At 27.8% G+C, this 18,632-nt stretch overlaps 1 protein-coding gene across 2 annotated transcripts in view; it reads left to right on the forward strand.

The window, feature by feature from the left end:
* Positions 1 to 301: 301 nt before the first annotated feature.
* Positions 302 to 18,632, forward strand: part of LOC129957042 (partitioning defective 3 homolog) — a 67,074-nt gene continuing 48,743 nt past the window's right edge. For both annotated transcript variants that reach the window (XM_056069162.1, XM_056069163.1), the window contains exon 1: positions 302 to 1,022. In XM_056069162.1, coding sequence (XP_055925137.1) covers positions 903 to 1,022 — 120 coding nt within the window. In that variant the 5' untranslated portion in view covers positions 302 to 902. The remainder of the gene's footprint in view (positions 1,023 to 18,632) is intronic.

The following is an 18,632-nucleotide window of genomic DNA, read 5'->3' on the forward strand; positions in this document are numbered from 1 at the left end:
ATTTAAATTCACATAATTATTTTCTTGACTATTTAATGTGCCATAATATTTTGTCACTCATTTATGGTCTTAATTATTTCATTAGAATGATAAAAATACTTAAAGATATTTAAAGGTAAAAAAAAAAGCATTTTAAAAAATAATCAATTTTTGTAAATAAATTTAATTCTCTATCTCACACCAAAATAATCATTAGAATTTTTTCTTGGTATTATGAAAACTGTGGAGAAAACAAACCACAACAAAAGAATTTTAAAAGTTTGGAATTTTTCCACATTCTTTACCGAAGAAGACGACCACAACAAATGTGACAAGCTGCGAAAACGCTTAAATGTTTCTATTGAAAATTTAATTTGTGTCTTATTGTAAAGTTCTATAACTATTTCTATGCAATTTCATGAATAATCCTTTTTATAGTACAAGTTTTTATGAAAATGTACAGAACACTATTTATCGTAATTGTTCTCCTGAAGTAATAGAAGAAACATGCTTTCCATCAAATTATTTCATTCCACGAAATATTGAGGTTTGAAATAATTATGTGAAAAATGATTGGAATCACTTCTTGTCTACCTGATTCATATGCGGTTTCAGTTGTAAAATAATGCTGTGATAGTCACAGTAAATATGAAATTCATGTGCCTGTTAGTTGTAACTGTCAGCAATGACCGATATCGGTTGTAAGTGTTGTGGTTTTGTTATATTAACGTCCAAAATTTACATTCCGTCCACAATAATAGTTCGAACTTGATTTATATAAATATAGAACTGTATAGTATTTTTTTATTACATGAATTATTTGCTCAAAGGAGAAACTCGGGAATCAAATGTGTGTTATACATTCCAGTCTGTGTTGATTGTGTATAGAAAAAGCTATAGACATTCCAAAAGATAGAAACAAAATGAAAGTGACAGTTTATTTCGGAAACGTGCGTGTCATCGTTCCCTGCGGCAAGGGTGATATACTTGTACGTGATTTAATGGACTTGGCAATCACACGTTACAAAAAGGCAACTGGAAAGGTGAGACGTTTTTATATTTAATATGAAAATATCGTGTTTATGTTATATGAAAGTTATAAAAAGGACACATTATAAACCATTTTTTGCAATTTTTTGATTGACAACAAAAAAATTGACCATTCCCTATCAGAAACAGCTAAAGTGATTGATATTCAATAACCTTCTAAACTATAAAATATATCAAAAGACAAAATAAAAAAAAAAACCTTTCTAAAGGAAAGGAATTCTACTGCATCTGAAACATTAAATATAAAAAAATTAGAAAAGCCATCATTGTATTATGGTTTAAAAAATTATGTGGGTGTGGTCTTGTTCTGATATTTGAATTCTTGAATAAGACACTGTTAGTATTACTGTATTAGTGTGTGATTAAGCAAATTGTCTTGATTACACCATAATAAGAGGTTTATGACTTTCATATAGTCAACCGAAGGTAAAAATATGATTTAGTCTATTGCTTAGCTTGGTTTTGAAAATTACCAATTGCACATTTCTTTACTCACACTATCATGAACTAGAAATGCCTCAAGTCCATTAATATATGTGGTGCATTTGTAACCCAGAAATTACTCATTATTTGTTGCCAGTAACCCATTGTTTATTGCCAATAACTCATTGTTTGTTGCCAAACAATGAATTAAAATACATTTTACTTCATCTTAATATATAAGTGATGTGAAATGAAATGTCTTACATTTTTTTAACAGCACCAAATGTTTTTTATAGTTTCACTAAGACTTTTCTGTCTGAGTGAGAGCTTTTATAGATGATCTTAATTGTAGGCATGAAATGAAGTTTGAATGAAAGTTACAAAAATAAATTTATAGATATTTGTTTGTTGGGATTTGCCCGTGTTGGACCATAAATAGGTTCATTAATAGAAAGAAAGCTCTATTAATGAACTATTCTTTTTATAAAATTTCTGTTATGATTTAACATGTTTGTTTAATTAAGGCAATACTGAGGAGTAATAAAAGATTTTTAAATATATTTGTATATGATGCTCATAAAGGTAATTGTGAATTTTCCTAACACTTCCTTTCAGTGTTTATTTCAACTGACATTATTGTCTGTCAACTACATTTAATCTTTGATTGTATAAATACTTAGACTTCTTTACTAGAATCTACAAATTTGTCATTCTTGGAACTAATCACATAAATAAAACTTCATAAATTGTTAAAAATTAATTTTTCAACATTTGATGATGGATAAAATTGCATTTTATTTTTAAGCTTATTATTCCTTTTGTAATTATTAACCTCTACCATTTTGAAGAAATATTTTTAATCATATATACTTTTGTCATTATTCAAGACAAATTTAGTCAGTATTCATTTGTATATCTTATATATTTAAGTTAGGAAATGTCATTTTAATATTTAAGAAAATTTATGTTCACTTTGACGCATTTTTAAATCTGTTTTGTTATATTTTTACTTGGAGATTAACTCTCATTGTTAATATTTCTATTTAATATATATTCACATTTTTCTCAACTATAATAATTTAATTATTTATCATGTTCTAGTATTTCATTCTTTTATTCATCTATGATTTATTATACAATTACATTGAACTGTTCTAACCAAATGGCTTAGTGACAGTTTCCTTGTTCATTTAAAAATGCTGGTTATTTTGCTCTAGAAAGCCAAATTAATTGCAATTTTGTGTTTGCATATAATTTCTGACTATATCCATTGAGTTAATTAAAGAATGAAAATTTTCCCTTCGCATAAAATGCATAATTTCTGATAACAAATTACCTATATTTTTACCAATAAATGGATTTACATCTTACAATAGATTTTTAGATCATGACTTACATTATTTTTTTTTTTTTTTATCATAGCTCTGCTTTACTTTTTATAAATCTAGAAAATTGAAAATCTTCATAGCATTTTTTGATTAGTTGTTAAAAAACGTTTGTGGCTCTTGAATGGTTGAGGTTATAAAATTTTTTCAATTTGAATGAATGATGATGGCATTATCAGCAACTATTTTTATTTCATGTTTGTAAAATGAGATTTTTTCATGTGTGTAAAATTTTGCTGACAGATATTTATGCACTTGATATTAATCGGAAGATCATTTTCTTTCTCTTTCTTTTTTTCTTCTTTCTTTTTGTGATATGTAAAATAATTGACAAAACAATGTAAAATTTTAAATAATATTGTAGTAATTTTTTTATATTGTCAGTGATGGGACTCTTCTATATGGAACATTAAATTCATCAAATGGAATTCAAGAATATTTTGGATAAATATTTTTTTATCAAAATATCTCTTTAATCATTTTTTTCTGCTTTTAAACAAAATTTTCAGTTTTCATTAAGGTGTCTAAGCACATGGCTCAAATGTTGGAATAAAGGGAATTCACAATTATGTTCTGTATTAAGTGCCGATAGCACTAATAGTGATTGAAGCACAGTTTTCTATGTCATTCTACCAGAGTCAAGAACAGGTGGGATAGAAAGTAGTAACTATGGATAAAACATTTATCAGTACAAGAAAATGTTACATTCAATCAAAGATTGTGATTTCCTTGTGCATTTTATTGCAGTTTTACAGGCAGCTCTTTTTAAGTATTTTTATGCATAAAAGTAAAACATAAAGAATTTCTAGGGGGGAAAAATTTAAAAGGTCTTTGTTTCTACTTTATTTATATTTATAGATACTGATTATTTAGATTTTTTAAATATAACTTTTAGTTCTTATATATGAGCAATTTTTAGCAATCTTCCCCCCCCCCCCCTAATTTTCCATATTTTAGATAAATATAGTGATTGTTAAAATCAGTTGTGAATACAATTTTGAAATAAAATGTGGTATTTTTTTTATTTTCAAAACACACACACACATACATTTCTGTTTAATTTATATTCTTTCCTATTATATTTTTAACATTATTTTGTATGTTTTACGAATAAAAATATTTTCTTCTGAATAAAATTTATAATATAATTGGTAATATTTTATACTGCTTTGAATTGAAATTAACAAGCATTTCTTTATTTTAGATGAAAATTTGAAGAAATGTTCTGTAGTTTTTGAAACAAAATTTCTACAAATTTAAAAGTTATTAAAATTATATTTCTCAGTATGTAAGAGAAAAAAGAAGAAAAATCATTTCAATCGCCTGATAAAGACATTAAAGTTCAGAAAAGAAATTCATACATAATTTTAAACTTTAATTTTATAAGAGTCAGAAAACTTTTAGCATAAAAATGACTATTTAATTTCAAATTTGTTTTAAAGTACGAAACTCCTTTATGGGAAAAAAAACAACAACCTTAAGCGAAAATCTCTTAAATATGAATTGTCTGTAAAGAATAAAAGTTGGAAATAAAAATAATACTCTTATAAAAAAATTAGGAAATATTTATAAGTAATGCAGTTTTCTCTTCATCCTGTTGAGAACGTCCTTGTTGAAGACACATAAAAAAAATATTGATTTGTATTTCATTTTGCCATTTAAGATTCATATTATACATTTAAAAGTATATATATTTTGATAAATTTTTCTGCATAGACTTTTGATTATGAGAAAAATTTATTAGCCATTGTAATTTTAAAATAACTTTATTTTTATTATTTAAAGAATTAAAATTATTAACTCTTCAAAACTGTCATATGTGATAAATAAGCAATACATTTTTTTGAGAAAAAAATGTGAAGGAGATTCGAATTTCTAGTTCAAACTGTTGTAGATGATAATGTTATGTTTAATTTGTCTATCCTGATTTTATTTTTTAAAATTTGCTCCTAATTATATAGCAGCGATAAAGTGCATAAAAAAGTACTTAAAATTCTCGAAATATGGTTTAAATTTAGCAATTGACAACAAATTAAGCAAATTCTTCTCCCAAACTGCAAAAGGCAACCATAGAGTGTTCTATTATTGTGAATAAATGGGCAGGTATTTTAGTTATAGCTTAACTGGGGTCCTTCTATTGTTATCTGAGGGAAAAGAAAATGCCATTCTGATTTTTTAAACAAAAAACTGTTCTAGTTTTGAGGCTCTAGAATTCTCATATTGGCTCTGCTCATAAAGTTGTAAAATATGAAAACTAAGTAATATATATATATAAAATATTTATAAATATAATTTGGTATTATTAGTGATTATTTTATGCTTAAAGATAGCATACGCTAAGTTTAAGTTGATGCTTAATTTTACTGTATCAGTTGCCGGCGTCCTGGCATAGGGGTAGCGCGTCTTCCCCGTTATCTGGCTGTCCCGGGTTCGAGTCCCGGTTTGGGCATGGTTGTTCTTTCTGCAAGATGTGTGAATGTACCCTCCTGTAAAAAGGGATCATGCAAGTGAATGAGTGATGCATGAGTAGTCAAGTCGTACTCTTGGCCCAAGATGACTCTACGATAAAAACAAGAAGTGCTCCCCCCTTAGGCTTAAATCAGCTGTCTTCGAACAGTGGGCTTATCCAAAGTGCCATGAGAAACAACAAATCAGTTAGAAGTATTGATATTTATTGTACCTGATACTTCTATTTGATGCATTTGCACCTGCTACAGGTGGTAATCAGTTTCTTTCCAACCAGTATGCTTTAAACATTATTATTAAGAGATATTAAAGATTGTCATCTTTCTCTATTGATCATTAACATGCAGCTTCAGTTTCTTAATCTTAACAAAAATTGATGAAAATAAAATGAATATTAAATTGTTATTAAGTATTCTCTCATGTATTTAGGTATAAATATATTTATATTTTCTTCTATATATATTCTGTAAACTATTATATCCTAAAACTTTATTCATATGCACTTCTTATTTAGTTTTATTTATTTTACTAATAATAGTTATTTGTTACCTATTTGTTTCAAATTATGGAGAAAAAAACATTTAAAGCAGAATGCATTTATTTGTTTATAGATAAACGAATTCTGTTAAGAAAAATGTAAAGAAAGACAAAAAAATATGTTAGAAATATTTTTATTCCATTTAATGGTTAGAAATGATATATATATATAAGTAGTTAAACATATGTTAATAGTGCCACCGAAATAGTAACAATGGGTTGGTGTTGGTTGATAATGAATCAAAAGATTGAAAACGGATGAAGTGAAAGAGATTACCTATTAATATAAATAAAGTCTGAAAAATGACATGGAATGGCTGATACTTTTAATCTGCTCCAGTTTAGTGTACATTTTATCTCTGTGTATTTTGTAGAGAATATCAGGATGATATAATATCACTCAGCCATGATGAGTATCTCTTAAAAATTATTCATTTTATTCATCTTATTATAGTAATATTTCTTATGAATAGCAATATTCTAGATGAATTTGAAATTATTTTGAAGGATTCATTATGGGTATGAGTATTTCATATTTAATGAATTCATATTGATGAAGCTTAGCATATCATGAATTTTTTTAAATAGTTAATTTAAAACTAGATCTTTGCATAAAGCATTATTCCAATAATAATAATAAGGGAAAAGTTATATTTTGCATGATATATTTGTTTTAAGCTAATTTATAATCTGAAATTTGTTAATAATCACCATTTGGGTTTATTTTTTTAAAAAATCAAAATTTGTTATGGATTCTGAATTTATATTTTGACTTTTTCATTTTTAAACAAACTTAATAATTAAATAAAATAAAGTGACAAATCAGTGCTAAAACATTAATCCTTCTTTGTTTCAAACTAGAGTTTTGGTATATATATATATATATATATATATATATATATATATATATATATATATATATATATATATATATATAATCTAACAAGATGAGAAATTTTATTTTCAAATTTTAAATTACTTTTTTAACTATAATATTTGATAAGAATATTTTAATTCTTCAAACGAGTAACATACTACTGATCACTCTTATTCTGTTACATCTACATCACATTTTTTTTTTTTTTTTTTTGTCTGTCACATCACTAGTTTACAAGATTATCTGATTGACAAAATAATTATTTACATTCTTAATTGTGTATTAATCTGAAAAAGTATTTTATTTTTATATAAGCATGGCTAGTGATTTAAATCTTTTGCACTATAGTGATGTTAATGCCAACTTATGTATCGAATGACCATGAATTGAATTTTTAGCAATTAAATCTGAAATTGTGTGATAGCATTGTCATTGAAAATACAAAAAATGATAAAGCCTCAAAATTTTAAACTTCTTTTATGTTATTATAAGGATTGGAATAACAATAAATGTACCAAATTAGCAGATTTCTTCTTTTGTGGCTAAAGTCTTTATTTTTAATTTGTGTTGTAAAAATTTTACACTCTTCCCTGATTTTAAAATTGAATTTTTGAGGCTAAAATTAGTTGTATCTTTCAGTATTCTATTCAATAATAATTCTTTTATGTTTGTGGTAGATATTTTTAATTTAATTTTAAGCAGTTTTGACAATCCTTCTAATTTTATTTTGATATTGTTTTATAATGGTAGCACATTTCTTTCAAAAATTATTCCTTCTCCCATTTTTTTTAACAACTTTGATTTCTTTCAATCACATTTTCTTATAACTGAATAGGATGAAAATTAGTTTTGAAATATTGGATATTATGAAAGTTGGTTTTGAAACTTACTTTTGTTATAAAAATTCTGCCTAATTTTATTATTATTTAACAGTTGTGTAGAATATTAGTATATTGTATTTAGGCTTTTAGTTATTTTTTTTTCAAAGTTAATCATTATTTATCTGAAATAAAATGATTCCTTGATTGGCATAAAATGTTTCAATTAAATTTTCTTATACTGTAAAGTTGCTGTATTTCCATTAATCCTTTTTCCAGCTATAGATTTTCTGCCAACTTATTGAGATTTTGTTATGTAATTACCAGCATTTTCTTCTTTCATCTTCTTCAGTTTAATTTCAAATTTATTATTTAATTTTTAGTTTCACTTTCAAATCCTGTGCAAGCCATTTCTTTTTCTAGCCAAACTCTGTCTTTTTTTTTTTTAATCCTTTTTTAATGATGTATAATTTCAGGAGATATTCTTATAGTTTTAAGCTGTGAACACCTATATTCTTTTAATTCAATCATTACAATTAAATATGCATATTTTCTTGTTTAAAAGGTTGATCTTAAAAAATAACCTTAACTAATATAATTTTTATATTCATTAATTAATAGTTTTCAGTACTCTCTCCCTTGTTAAATTTATCTGTTGCTTTCTTTCTTTTGCTACTTAGCTTTAAACAATGTACAACTTCTCAATTCTAAAATTGTTAAGTTTTTTTGCATATATTCAAGCACATAATGAAATACTACAATGCTCTCTAAATTGGAAGCTCATTTTAAGAATTGTATCTTTACTATATTACAATTCAGAAAACCATCATTTTTAGAAAAGAATTTCGAAATTTCTTTTAAAGGAGATGACATTATGTGCTTCTGGTTTATTTTTTTCAACAGTATGCCAAGTAAAAAAAAAAAAAAAAAAAAAAAAATGCTCTTGGTTTTTTAGCATGTTTAAATCGAACTTTTTTTTAAATGAATTACCAGTTAGCACTTTTTTTTTTACTACCTCTGAGCTGTAAAATTTTAATTAAAAAAATGCTAGATTTTTTTAAAATGAAAAACATTACAAATAATGTAAATATTTTATAACATTACAAACATTAATAACATTACAAATAAATCCTAAATATTCTAATTTAGGATTTTATAACATGAATTTCATGAGATGTGGAAATGTGCTTTATAGAAAAAAACGTGTTTAAATTCTCAATTTTTAAAAAGAATAAATGCTGATTATCATGACCAAAAAAAGTGTTATGGGGGGGGGGACTATTCGTTATAGAGTTTTAGACTTGAAATAAGAAAGTAAATTTTTATAATGGAATGAAGAGAAAAAAATGATAATTATTTTTGATAGCTGCCTTACATTACATAAAAGATATGGTTTTTATTTTCTTTAAGATATATATAAAATCTAATATTCAACAAAAAATTTTCATGTATAAAATGAATATAAAAATCGTTAATTTATAAAATAATGCATTTTGATTTTTAAAATAAGAATGCATGTTTTAAAAATTGAATATGGGGTTATTGGAATTTTTTTTATATTTAATTTTTACTGCCAAACTATTTGAAATAATCAAAATTTAAACTCATAATTTAGACTAAATTCCTAAAATTGTAAAAAACAAAATGCTCTTTTTGATTATAAAATTTTTAAAAAAAATTCAGCATCTTTTGAGAAAGGTTTTGCTAAAATTATTTAATATAACATGTACCATGTTGCCGTTCAGTACTAATATATTTTCAGCCGAAAATCTTAAATGAATAACACTAACCGTGTGCATAAAAACACCGGCCTTATTATTTAGAGGAAACATTTTTGTTTCTTCTTTCCTGTACTTTTATCACTGTTCAAGAGATCGTGGAGTTCAAATAGATGTCGTGAACCAAAATTATCTCATACCAAGGCTTTTGTTTGCATTTCAGTCTCTTCATTCTTTTTGTTGGTCTAATCTTTACGTACGTTTCGATAACACTCTTTACTGCTGATTACAGCATTTCTAGCTAGGTTTCACTTGGAGAGCTTCTTCTGCTACAAATGAATGAAATACGATAAGAGAAGAATAGGGAGAAACTTTGTGTTTCATATTGGAGGCGTGGTTTTGTTTTCACTTGGCGACGGAGACAAATATGTAGGTGGACGCAAGTATTGTGATATTGATTTATTCGGTTCGTACTTTCTTGCCCTTGGACTGATCGTGTCTGTAGGCGATTCTGAACGGGTAACCCTGTAAAGCATGTTGAAAACATGTGTCATGCTTTAATCTTGAGACTCCCTTTATGACTGATTTCGTCTCAAATAACGTGTTTCTGCATTTTATATTATTTTTGTATACCTAGTGCGTTGTTCAGTGAAATGTTCCGTCTTTCTGGGTTGATGGCAATGCTTAAGCTTCTCAGTTTTTTTTTTTTTTTTAAAGAATAATTTTAGATACATTTCTATTTCTATTCAGTTGTTTTATAAAATTTAATGTTTTACAAAATTTTACTTTCTTTGTCTGAGTTTATTTATTTTTTATTATTATTTAATTTAAGCTGTATTTTACACCTTCATATGTATATACTTTCACAATGTGTTATTTGTAATAATCACCAGCTAAAAACCTGTTTCTTAGGTCATTTTTCTTTATTAATATATTCTGTTTTGCCTCCAGTTTGCTGTGCTATAATTATTATAACTAATATTAATGTTGATTGACATCAAATATTCAGATATGCATAAAAACTGATGCCCTTTTTTTAGAGCCAAATTTACTTAATAGTATAGGGGTTCGTTAATTTTATGTTACAGATCTGGGCATGAAAGCATAGCAGACGGGTGCTGTGAGACAGTTGTTGAAATGTTCAAAGGGAAACTAATGGTTACTTGCAATTTTTAAAAAGGGGGAAAAATTATTATTACTGAAGATATGAAAAAAAAATGATTAATGATTTTGTTTTTAGTTAATTAATGAAGGAGGAAAGAGGTGCTGAGATGAGAGTTTTTAAGAACTCTAGGGTCTTTTTTTGTTGCAATTTCTTTCTTTTCGTTGAAATTTATGGGTGTCAAATAAATGATATTTGATTTTCTCGCTTTTCTATTGTTTGTTTTACAAATATTTATCGGGATAAGAGTAAGAGGCTGGAAATGTTTCTGTAGTTCTCTTCGAATCCATACGGTGCTGACCCATTAACATGGATATGATACTGACATTGGAATTTCGTTGCCGGTATATTTTGCTTTTTCTTAGAATTTTTTTTAATGGCCATTGATCTGAAGCATTTTTCCCCGCGCTTTATACCGAAAGTCAGGGGGGAAATTTTGAAGTAAAAAAACATCCCCCCCCCCAAAAAAAAAATTTCACGCAATTTGTTACTTGAAATAGTTCCCCCCCCCCTCTACCTTTGATTGTGTGACGTCTCTTAAGAGCAATAATAGTCGAAAACCTTTTAGTGGAATATGTTTTAATAAGTAATTAACTGCACGTGTCACAGGTACGCATATATAAAGTTATTTCAGCATTAAATGGGCCGTTTGTAAACAGTTTTCTGAGGCATATTCTACGAAACACATCACACACACACATCGTCTTAACCACATAACATCACTCATCCTCACGTCACTTCATCACAGTTTCTCTCGTTCTGGTCTCTCTCTCTCTCTCTCTCTCTCTCTCTCTCTCTTTTTTTTTTTTTTTTTTTTTTTTTGAGTTTGTACATAGAAAACTCTAGTCAGTACAATTATTTATCTTTCCTTTCCACTCATATTTTAGCCAAGAAATTAAAGGAGATTGCTAACTTTTATAAAAGATTTATATGTTCTGTCGAAAATTTTTTCATCGTATCTTTGCTAATAAAATTAATGGAAAATGGGTGCTGACATTCTGCATGACAGGTCATTTTAACTGAAACTACTGAGCTACTGAATTTTCAGAAATTTTTTGAAGGCTGGAAATGTCCATATCGGAATGTTTTTCTTGAAATTGTGATTAGAATTCTAAATAATCAAAAATTGAACAACATTTTGGTGTTTATCTCTAAAAAACTCACAGACAAAGTTGATTTTTTATGCAATTTTAAATATTGCTTTTTAAAAGCAAGTAATTTATATATATCATATAAATTTCTCCTTAATTTTTTTTAAAGCGTTTATTTATTTTTGCATGATTTTCAGTAAAAGACTTTATTGTTGCAATGCAATTCAAAAATCTTCATTGATTCGAGTAATCTGAAAGTGAAATCACATTACCGCAAACGACAAACGTGGAATTTAAAATGGATTATCTAGATACTTAAATTTTTAATGACACTGCGAAGTCATTTTCGACTCCTTGATGACGATTTATATACATAATAAATACAACAAGTGTAAAGATATTGAAATAATATTTTTTTAATGTGTGTCAGGATTTGTGTCAGGATAATAATAATAATAAACAATATTCCCGGCGAACTAGCTGGCCGCCAAATGCATATAGATTATAATAAATACTATTATGTATTTAGATCAGGAATTTAGTTCATTCCAATTATATTTTACGTCTCTTTTATCATTAAAAAGAATTCATTGTAAAATTTTTAACTTATTTCTAAACGAACAAGAGTGATCTCGAAATTTTCCCGTATATTCCCTAATAAAGTTGATATCCTTTTCCAAGTTTTAAAATTGTGGACCTTGGACAAGACCATAAACATCACGAATGCCCTGGTTTGTATTTTCAGAGTCTCGTATATAAATGATATATGCATCATATCTTTCAATATAAAGTGTAACTTAGCAAAGAAAACCAGTACTTGGGTATTAACCACATGCCATTGGCGAGCTATGCTTTCGAAAGAACCTATTAGCAGGCTATCTTTGGCGATATTTTTCTTTTTTACATTAAACGTTGGCGTGCGATTAACCATTAGTACCAGAAAATCGAATATGTATTTTGTGCGCTTTTTTTTACCAATTGTAACATACATTTGGCACATAATTACAATCGTAATTGCAAGATGGTATATCAAATTTATTTAACTCATTGCGTTTTGAAATGAACGTGTTTACAGGCAGACAAAAGTACAGACAGGCGGTCTTCTCTTTGATGGATTTTGCTCCGAATTCGATAGGAATCTACATTTCAGATTCCACACTTATTTGTTAAATTTCATCTGTCTATTTTTTTAAATTTGTAGTTAATGTTTTTATTTCTATATCAGCAGCTAGATAGTTAGATTTCATCTGAATAGATTTTGATCAAAATTTGATACATTTTTTTTTCAAACCGTATATCAAATTTCATTTGTCCAGCTCAAAGCGCTTATGAGTTACTTTTTCGCATACTCTCCAATAAATGTCTTATCCCCCTTCTTTCGCATAAAATTGGGGACCTTGGATAGGGAAGCGAATACCTTGTTTGGCATTGGTGAATGACAATTATGAAGCATCTGACATCGATCGATATTTGGCTTGAAATTACAGTTGTAATCATAAGATAATCGTGCATATACGTAAGCATACCGTTCGTTTATGAGTTATTGCGTTTTCTTGCATGCTGCAGACCAACAGACAGTCAACTGTTTGGCGGATTTGGTTCAGAATTAGATAAGAATCCATATTTTAGAGGCTAAACATGTGTACAAAATTTTATCTGCCTAACTGTATTTTATTGTTATCAAATTCGCTTGTATAGTTCGTCAACGGATTCTGAGACGACCACATTTCGACGACTCCATCTCATTAAGGAATGAGACGTGGAATGATGAGTGCATTTCCGGTATTCCCTTTGACCTTGGATTTCCCCTATTAGATACTAGTAAATGTAAACATCTCCTCCTTTCATCTTTCCTTTTACCTTTATTTTGACGGATTAAACCCATCCTAACGCATGCGCGGAGGGTTTTACAATCCGTTGCTGAACAATACTCGGACAGATTTCCTTTGAATGGGTGATACAATTCGGTTTTAACGGCTACCAAAAAGAACCAAGAAAAAATTTCGCTAATTATTAAAAAAAAAACAGTGCATCATTATTTCTTATGAAAATTTTTGAACGTGCGAATCATATGCTATATAGTTTGATGATTGAAGTCGCCAAATTGGCGAAGTTTTTTCTTGGCGCTTTCTGACTGCCGTTACAACTGACAAGTACCGAAAAGATTTCATTCCAAATCTATAAATTTCGGCATAAGTCCATATACCAAATTTCTGCCTTCTAACTCACAGCGTTTTTGAGTTATATTCACAGAAGTATTGACAGACACGCAGACAGACTTCCGGGGTTCGGGAAAGGTTGAGAAGTAGAGATACATCAAAATCCCGAATACGAACTTTTTTTTACAATTACAATATTTTCTCTATACTTCGTATATGAGAAAGTGAAAAATGGTATTTCCGCACCCAGAGAATCAGAAATTCGTAAAAAACTGGAGATCATTTTTTTTTTTTTTTTTTTTTTTTTGATGAGACAGCGCATTCTTTTTGTTCTTCGTATATGAAAAAATAAAAGTATATTTGTGACACTTAATGGGGTTTTGATTAATTCGTATAACTATCTTTTAAGTGTTTGATGACTCGCAAGAGGGCCTTACAGATTAGAATAACATGGCATGTTATCTTCAAGAACAATTATATGCTGTCGTAGAATGCGAGCTACTGTGACATCTGTATTCGGTTTTTTCGTAGAAAGAGAGTTTTTCACGCGAATTACCTGTGCCGTGAGAAGGCCGAGCGTGTTTGACCTGGATTCCAGTTTATCGAACAATTAAAAATTTTTCGTTGATGAAATCGGGGTGTAGGCCATCCCATTGCATGCATTGCGCTAATTGTTACCGTTTTCGCTCGTTTGAAGTTCTAGTTCACATTCTGTACGGTGGCCGTCGGTAAAACTTCTCAAGTAATTTTTGTTTCTGGATTTTTTGAAATAAGCTTTTTAAACTGTTGTACGCTATTTTCTCAAGTTCTGACAACAAAGAAGTGTGTTTTTAAACATTTATGGATTGTGTAATATCTTTATATATCTGAAAATCTCATCTATTTGAATCCTTATCTGCAATGCATTGTGATAAAAAAAAAAGAGAGAAAAAAAATGATAGTTGTATGTTTATTTTAAAATGAACAAATGATACGGTTAAAAGCTTTCTTATAACTGAGAACAGGCAACATCAATAAAAGCATTTTGCAGTTTTTTTCTTAAAGCGAAACTTGAAAGAATGCTCCCCCCCCCTTAATATTTTCTGTACATGAGAATGTTAGGAGAAAATATCTTGAAGATTATCTCAAATTCAGAGAAGACTGCTCGGAATTGTTCTTGGTTGCTTGATTTTCTGATCATTATCTGAGGCTTCCGTTGCATTTTGTGATTTTAGTTTTCCACACTGATTTTACGAATGAACTGTTCAGTTTAGACTTCGATGCAAATTCATTATGTTGTTTCAAAAAAAAAAAAAAAAAAAAAAGAAGAAGAAGAATAAACAATTTTATTTACTAAACTTTCTTTATATAAATTTGTGAAGAAGGTAGTTTAATCTATGTAATGTAAGTAAAATTATTGTAACTTTCTTCTCGAAAAATTTGAAGGTAAAGTGTATTTGTATGGCAGGACAATCCTTATGGACTAAAATAATGTTTTGTAATTTAATTTAAAATAAATTAGCTTGGGAAAGATGTGTTTTGCTTGCGAATACTATTTAGTTCTATGTACTGTATAATATTTTTTTTTTAAATCTGAGATCCTTTGTCTTAACCCATTCACTGCCATTTACGAAATATCTGTGGTAAAAATAAGTATTTATAAATTTTGCTGGAAGTGATTGGGTTAAGACATGATTATTTTCGGTTCATTCATTTAATGCCATTAATTCCCTATCCATTCAGTTTAAGTATTAAATTTTGAGATCAAGTAAGGCTTATGTAATTCAATTGCTATTTGTATTGACATGCATTTATTCTTTTAAAATTGTATCGTTCGATATGGTAATTAATTGTAAGATGCAAATGTATAGTTTTTGCGATCATAAGCTTTTTTTTTTTTTTTTTTTAGCTGGTTTGGTTTAATTGTTTATGTGGGAAAACTTAAATGGTCTAGCGTTTAAATTACTGTTAAATAAAACAATTTTAATAGTTTTCGTGCAAAATGTGTTAATTAGCCTAGGTGACTTGAAAAATGTAATTAAATTATATAACTTTAAACTTATTAATATAGTTCAACTTTTATTTAAATAAAACTTTTTTTTTTTTTGCCTTCGAAAATTGTTTAGCACTTTTTTAAAATTTGAAATGAATTCTGTAAATAACTTTTTCTGTTGCTTTAAATACGGTTTGTTTGTTGGTAATTCATTTGGACTCCTTTTTACCGTATAATAATATTCGCTTTCATTCTCTTCCCATTTTTTTTAAAGAGGATAGTAGACTTTGAAGTCGGTTAAAATTACTCCAAAAATAATTTCCAATTTTCTTTTTAACAGTTTATCACCAGAATATATACTTGACTAAAATAATTTTTAAAAATGTATTAGTACCTAACATGAATAGTTAATAAATTCGAAGGAATAGATATTTAATGAATCTATGAAAACGATCTTTTTTTCTTTTCTTTTTTTTTTTTCTTTCTTTCTTTTTTTTTTTTTTTTTTTTTCAGATTGTGTTGTTGTAAATGTTTTTTTAAGAGGCTTAATTTTTAATTAAATCATGTAAATTTATCATAAGAATCCTGTTGTCCATTAAAATAAATTTAGGTATCCATATTGCGTTTCCTCTTTTTTTAAATAATGAAATTCATTTTTAATTTAAAAGAATACAAAATTCTAATGGAAATTCAATTGTTATGCATAGAAATATTAAATATTCCATAAAATTAACTTTAGAGTGGCTTTATAAAATATTACCCAATTTTATCCCGAATGTATTTTTACTTCATAATAAATGAACAAAATTGAAAAGTAGAGCTTTTAGGAGAACATTATATAACATTTCAAAAAATGGAGTTAAATTTTTTTTTAATTATCTATTTAGTTTAAAAAAATGTTTTGAAGGTAATTGGTTTATTTATCCTTAACTTCATATGAATACAAAATTTCAAATCTTTTAATCAATTATTTGCAAAAAAAAAAACCCCGATAGAATTTGCCTTTTTTTTAAAGACTGTTTTATGCTTGGCTACGGTTCTTTGAGCTTCCTAAATTTCATATTTTCATGTACGGTTGCAGCATTAGAAATCAATCTTAAAAGAAGATTTACGCTTCAGATCTCATCAGTATGCGCAGAGGCACTTTCGTACATCTAATGACTTGAATTTATTATCTAAGTATTATTACTTTTGTAGCTTTTAAAGAGTTTCTGAAACACAAAACATAGAGGGGAAAAAAGAGACTCGTGGTTCAGATTTGCTTTGCAAAAATTCTGCGCGCTCCATCGGCCAGCAGACGGGACTGTTGCCCTCGTCACACAAATATGGCTATAACTATTCTCGTAAAAAGCGACATGAATGAAGCCGACATTCCGAAACCTACTGTCAAACTGGTTCATTTCCGTATGTTAACTTCCTCAATTTTATTTTTTTACTGTCCGGCGTTTTTTGGGATGACACAGAATTCAGTGCTTCGCACACTGGAATGTTTCCGATTTATTATTTTTTAAAGTGAAATAAACTAGTGTTAATGTCATTAACAGTCCAGACGTGCACCGAATGGTCTTGGACCTTAATTTGTCTTAACGCCGAAGTGGCTGGTTTTATATTTAGGACCAAAATCCAGTTCAAAGTCGAAAATAGTTGTTTTTATTAATAGAATTTTTGTAAATTGCTTAGCATATATGCGAGGTAATTTCAAATTAATGAAAAAAGCATTGCCTACTACCTTTATCATCATTTATTGCCATAACGGAATGGGATTAATAAGAACAAATTTTGATAAATTCTTTGAATTATTAAACTTTTTTCGTAACTAAATTATCAAGCAAAAAAGTTATCTCTCTTAAATGCACATTCCCCTAGACATATATTTCTAAAGCAACTGTATTAATTAAAACAAAAGTATATGAAAAAATTTTTGAATTTTTTTCAGAAACTATTTGACAATCAAATAATGCTAAAACAAACTGGCAAGAATAAAATGCCATAATACGTGTATCTCAAAAATAAGTTTTTTACGTATTATATAATTTTTCCGATTAATTATAACATACAAAAACACATTTCCAAACACAGAACTTATACGTAAAGTTTTTTTTTTTAATTTAAAGTAATGAAATTTTTTAGATTATTCTATTATTTCTAATTTGCTGTTGGTTTTATTCAATTAATAATTTTTTTTAAATGGTGAAGACAATAAAGTATCCTCTTCAGACTAAAAAGTAAATCCTAATTTCATAAAATTATCGTTATTAAGACTTACAAGCACCCTTCGTTTATTGAATATCTTAAAAGGAAGGAAGGAAGGAAGGAACTCTGTCTGTCCGGCTGTCCGAATATAAGTTAACACAATAATTACAAAATGAAGATACCTAGATAGATAGAATTCAGTACGCTGATTTAACATCTATAGTGTAAATACTTTTGAAATTTTGAGGAAAATCCAACGAGGGGTTGACCGTCTGTCGGTCTGTACTTTCAGAAACATATAAATGAAATAACTCAAAAACGCAATGACTTAAATAAATTTAGTATGAAATTTTTATGACTACAAGTGTAGTTTTGAGAATTTTTTTTGTTTCAATCGGTTGAGGAAAACGAATCTAAAACAAAAATTCGATTTTCGAATACTATTAGCCGCATGCCAGGGATTAATCGCCAAAAATTTCGCCAAGAATCATGCGGTAAATCCAGTAAAAATGCTTAATCCACGGAAAAAAAAATAATATATCTAAACTATTGTAACGTCTTGAATAATTACGATAGAATTCCTCTCGATACATTTTGCTGAAAGTTTGATAGAAATCTACAAATTTGGTGCAAAAGCTGTGTACCAAATTTCATCCTTCTAGCTCAAAGCGTTTTTGAGCATCTTTGTCACAGACAGATACACTTTCCGAATATGTGTTTTTCGAATTCGGGAGGTCGATGATCTCGAGTTCGAATCTTTTGAGGTTACAATACTTTCTCTAAGCTTCGTATACAAGAAAGT

The sequence above is a fragment of the Argiope bruennichi genome, chromosome 11, assembly GCF_947563725.1.
Source record: "Argiope bruennichi chromosome 11, qqArgBrue1.1, whole genome shotgun sequence".
Taxonomy (NCBI): domain Eukaryota; kingdom Metazoa; phylum Arthropoda; class Arachnida; order Araneae; family Araneidae; genus Argiope; species Argiope bruennichi.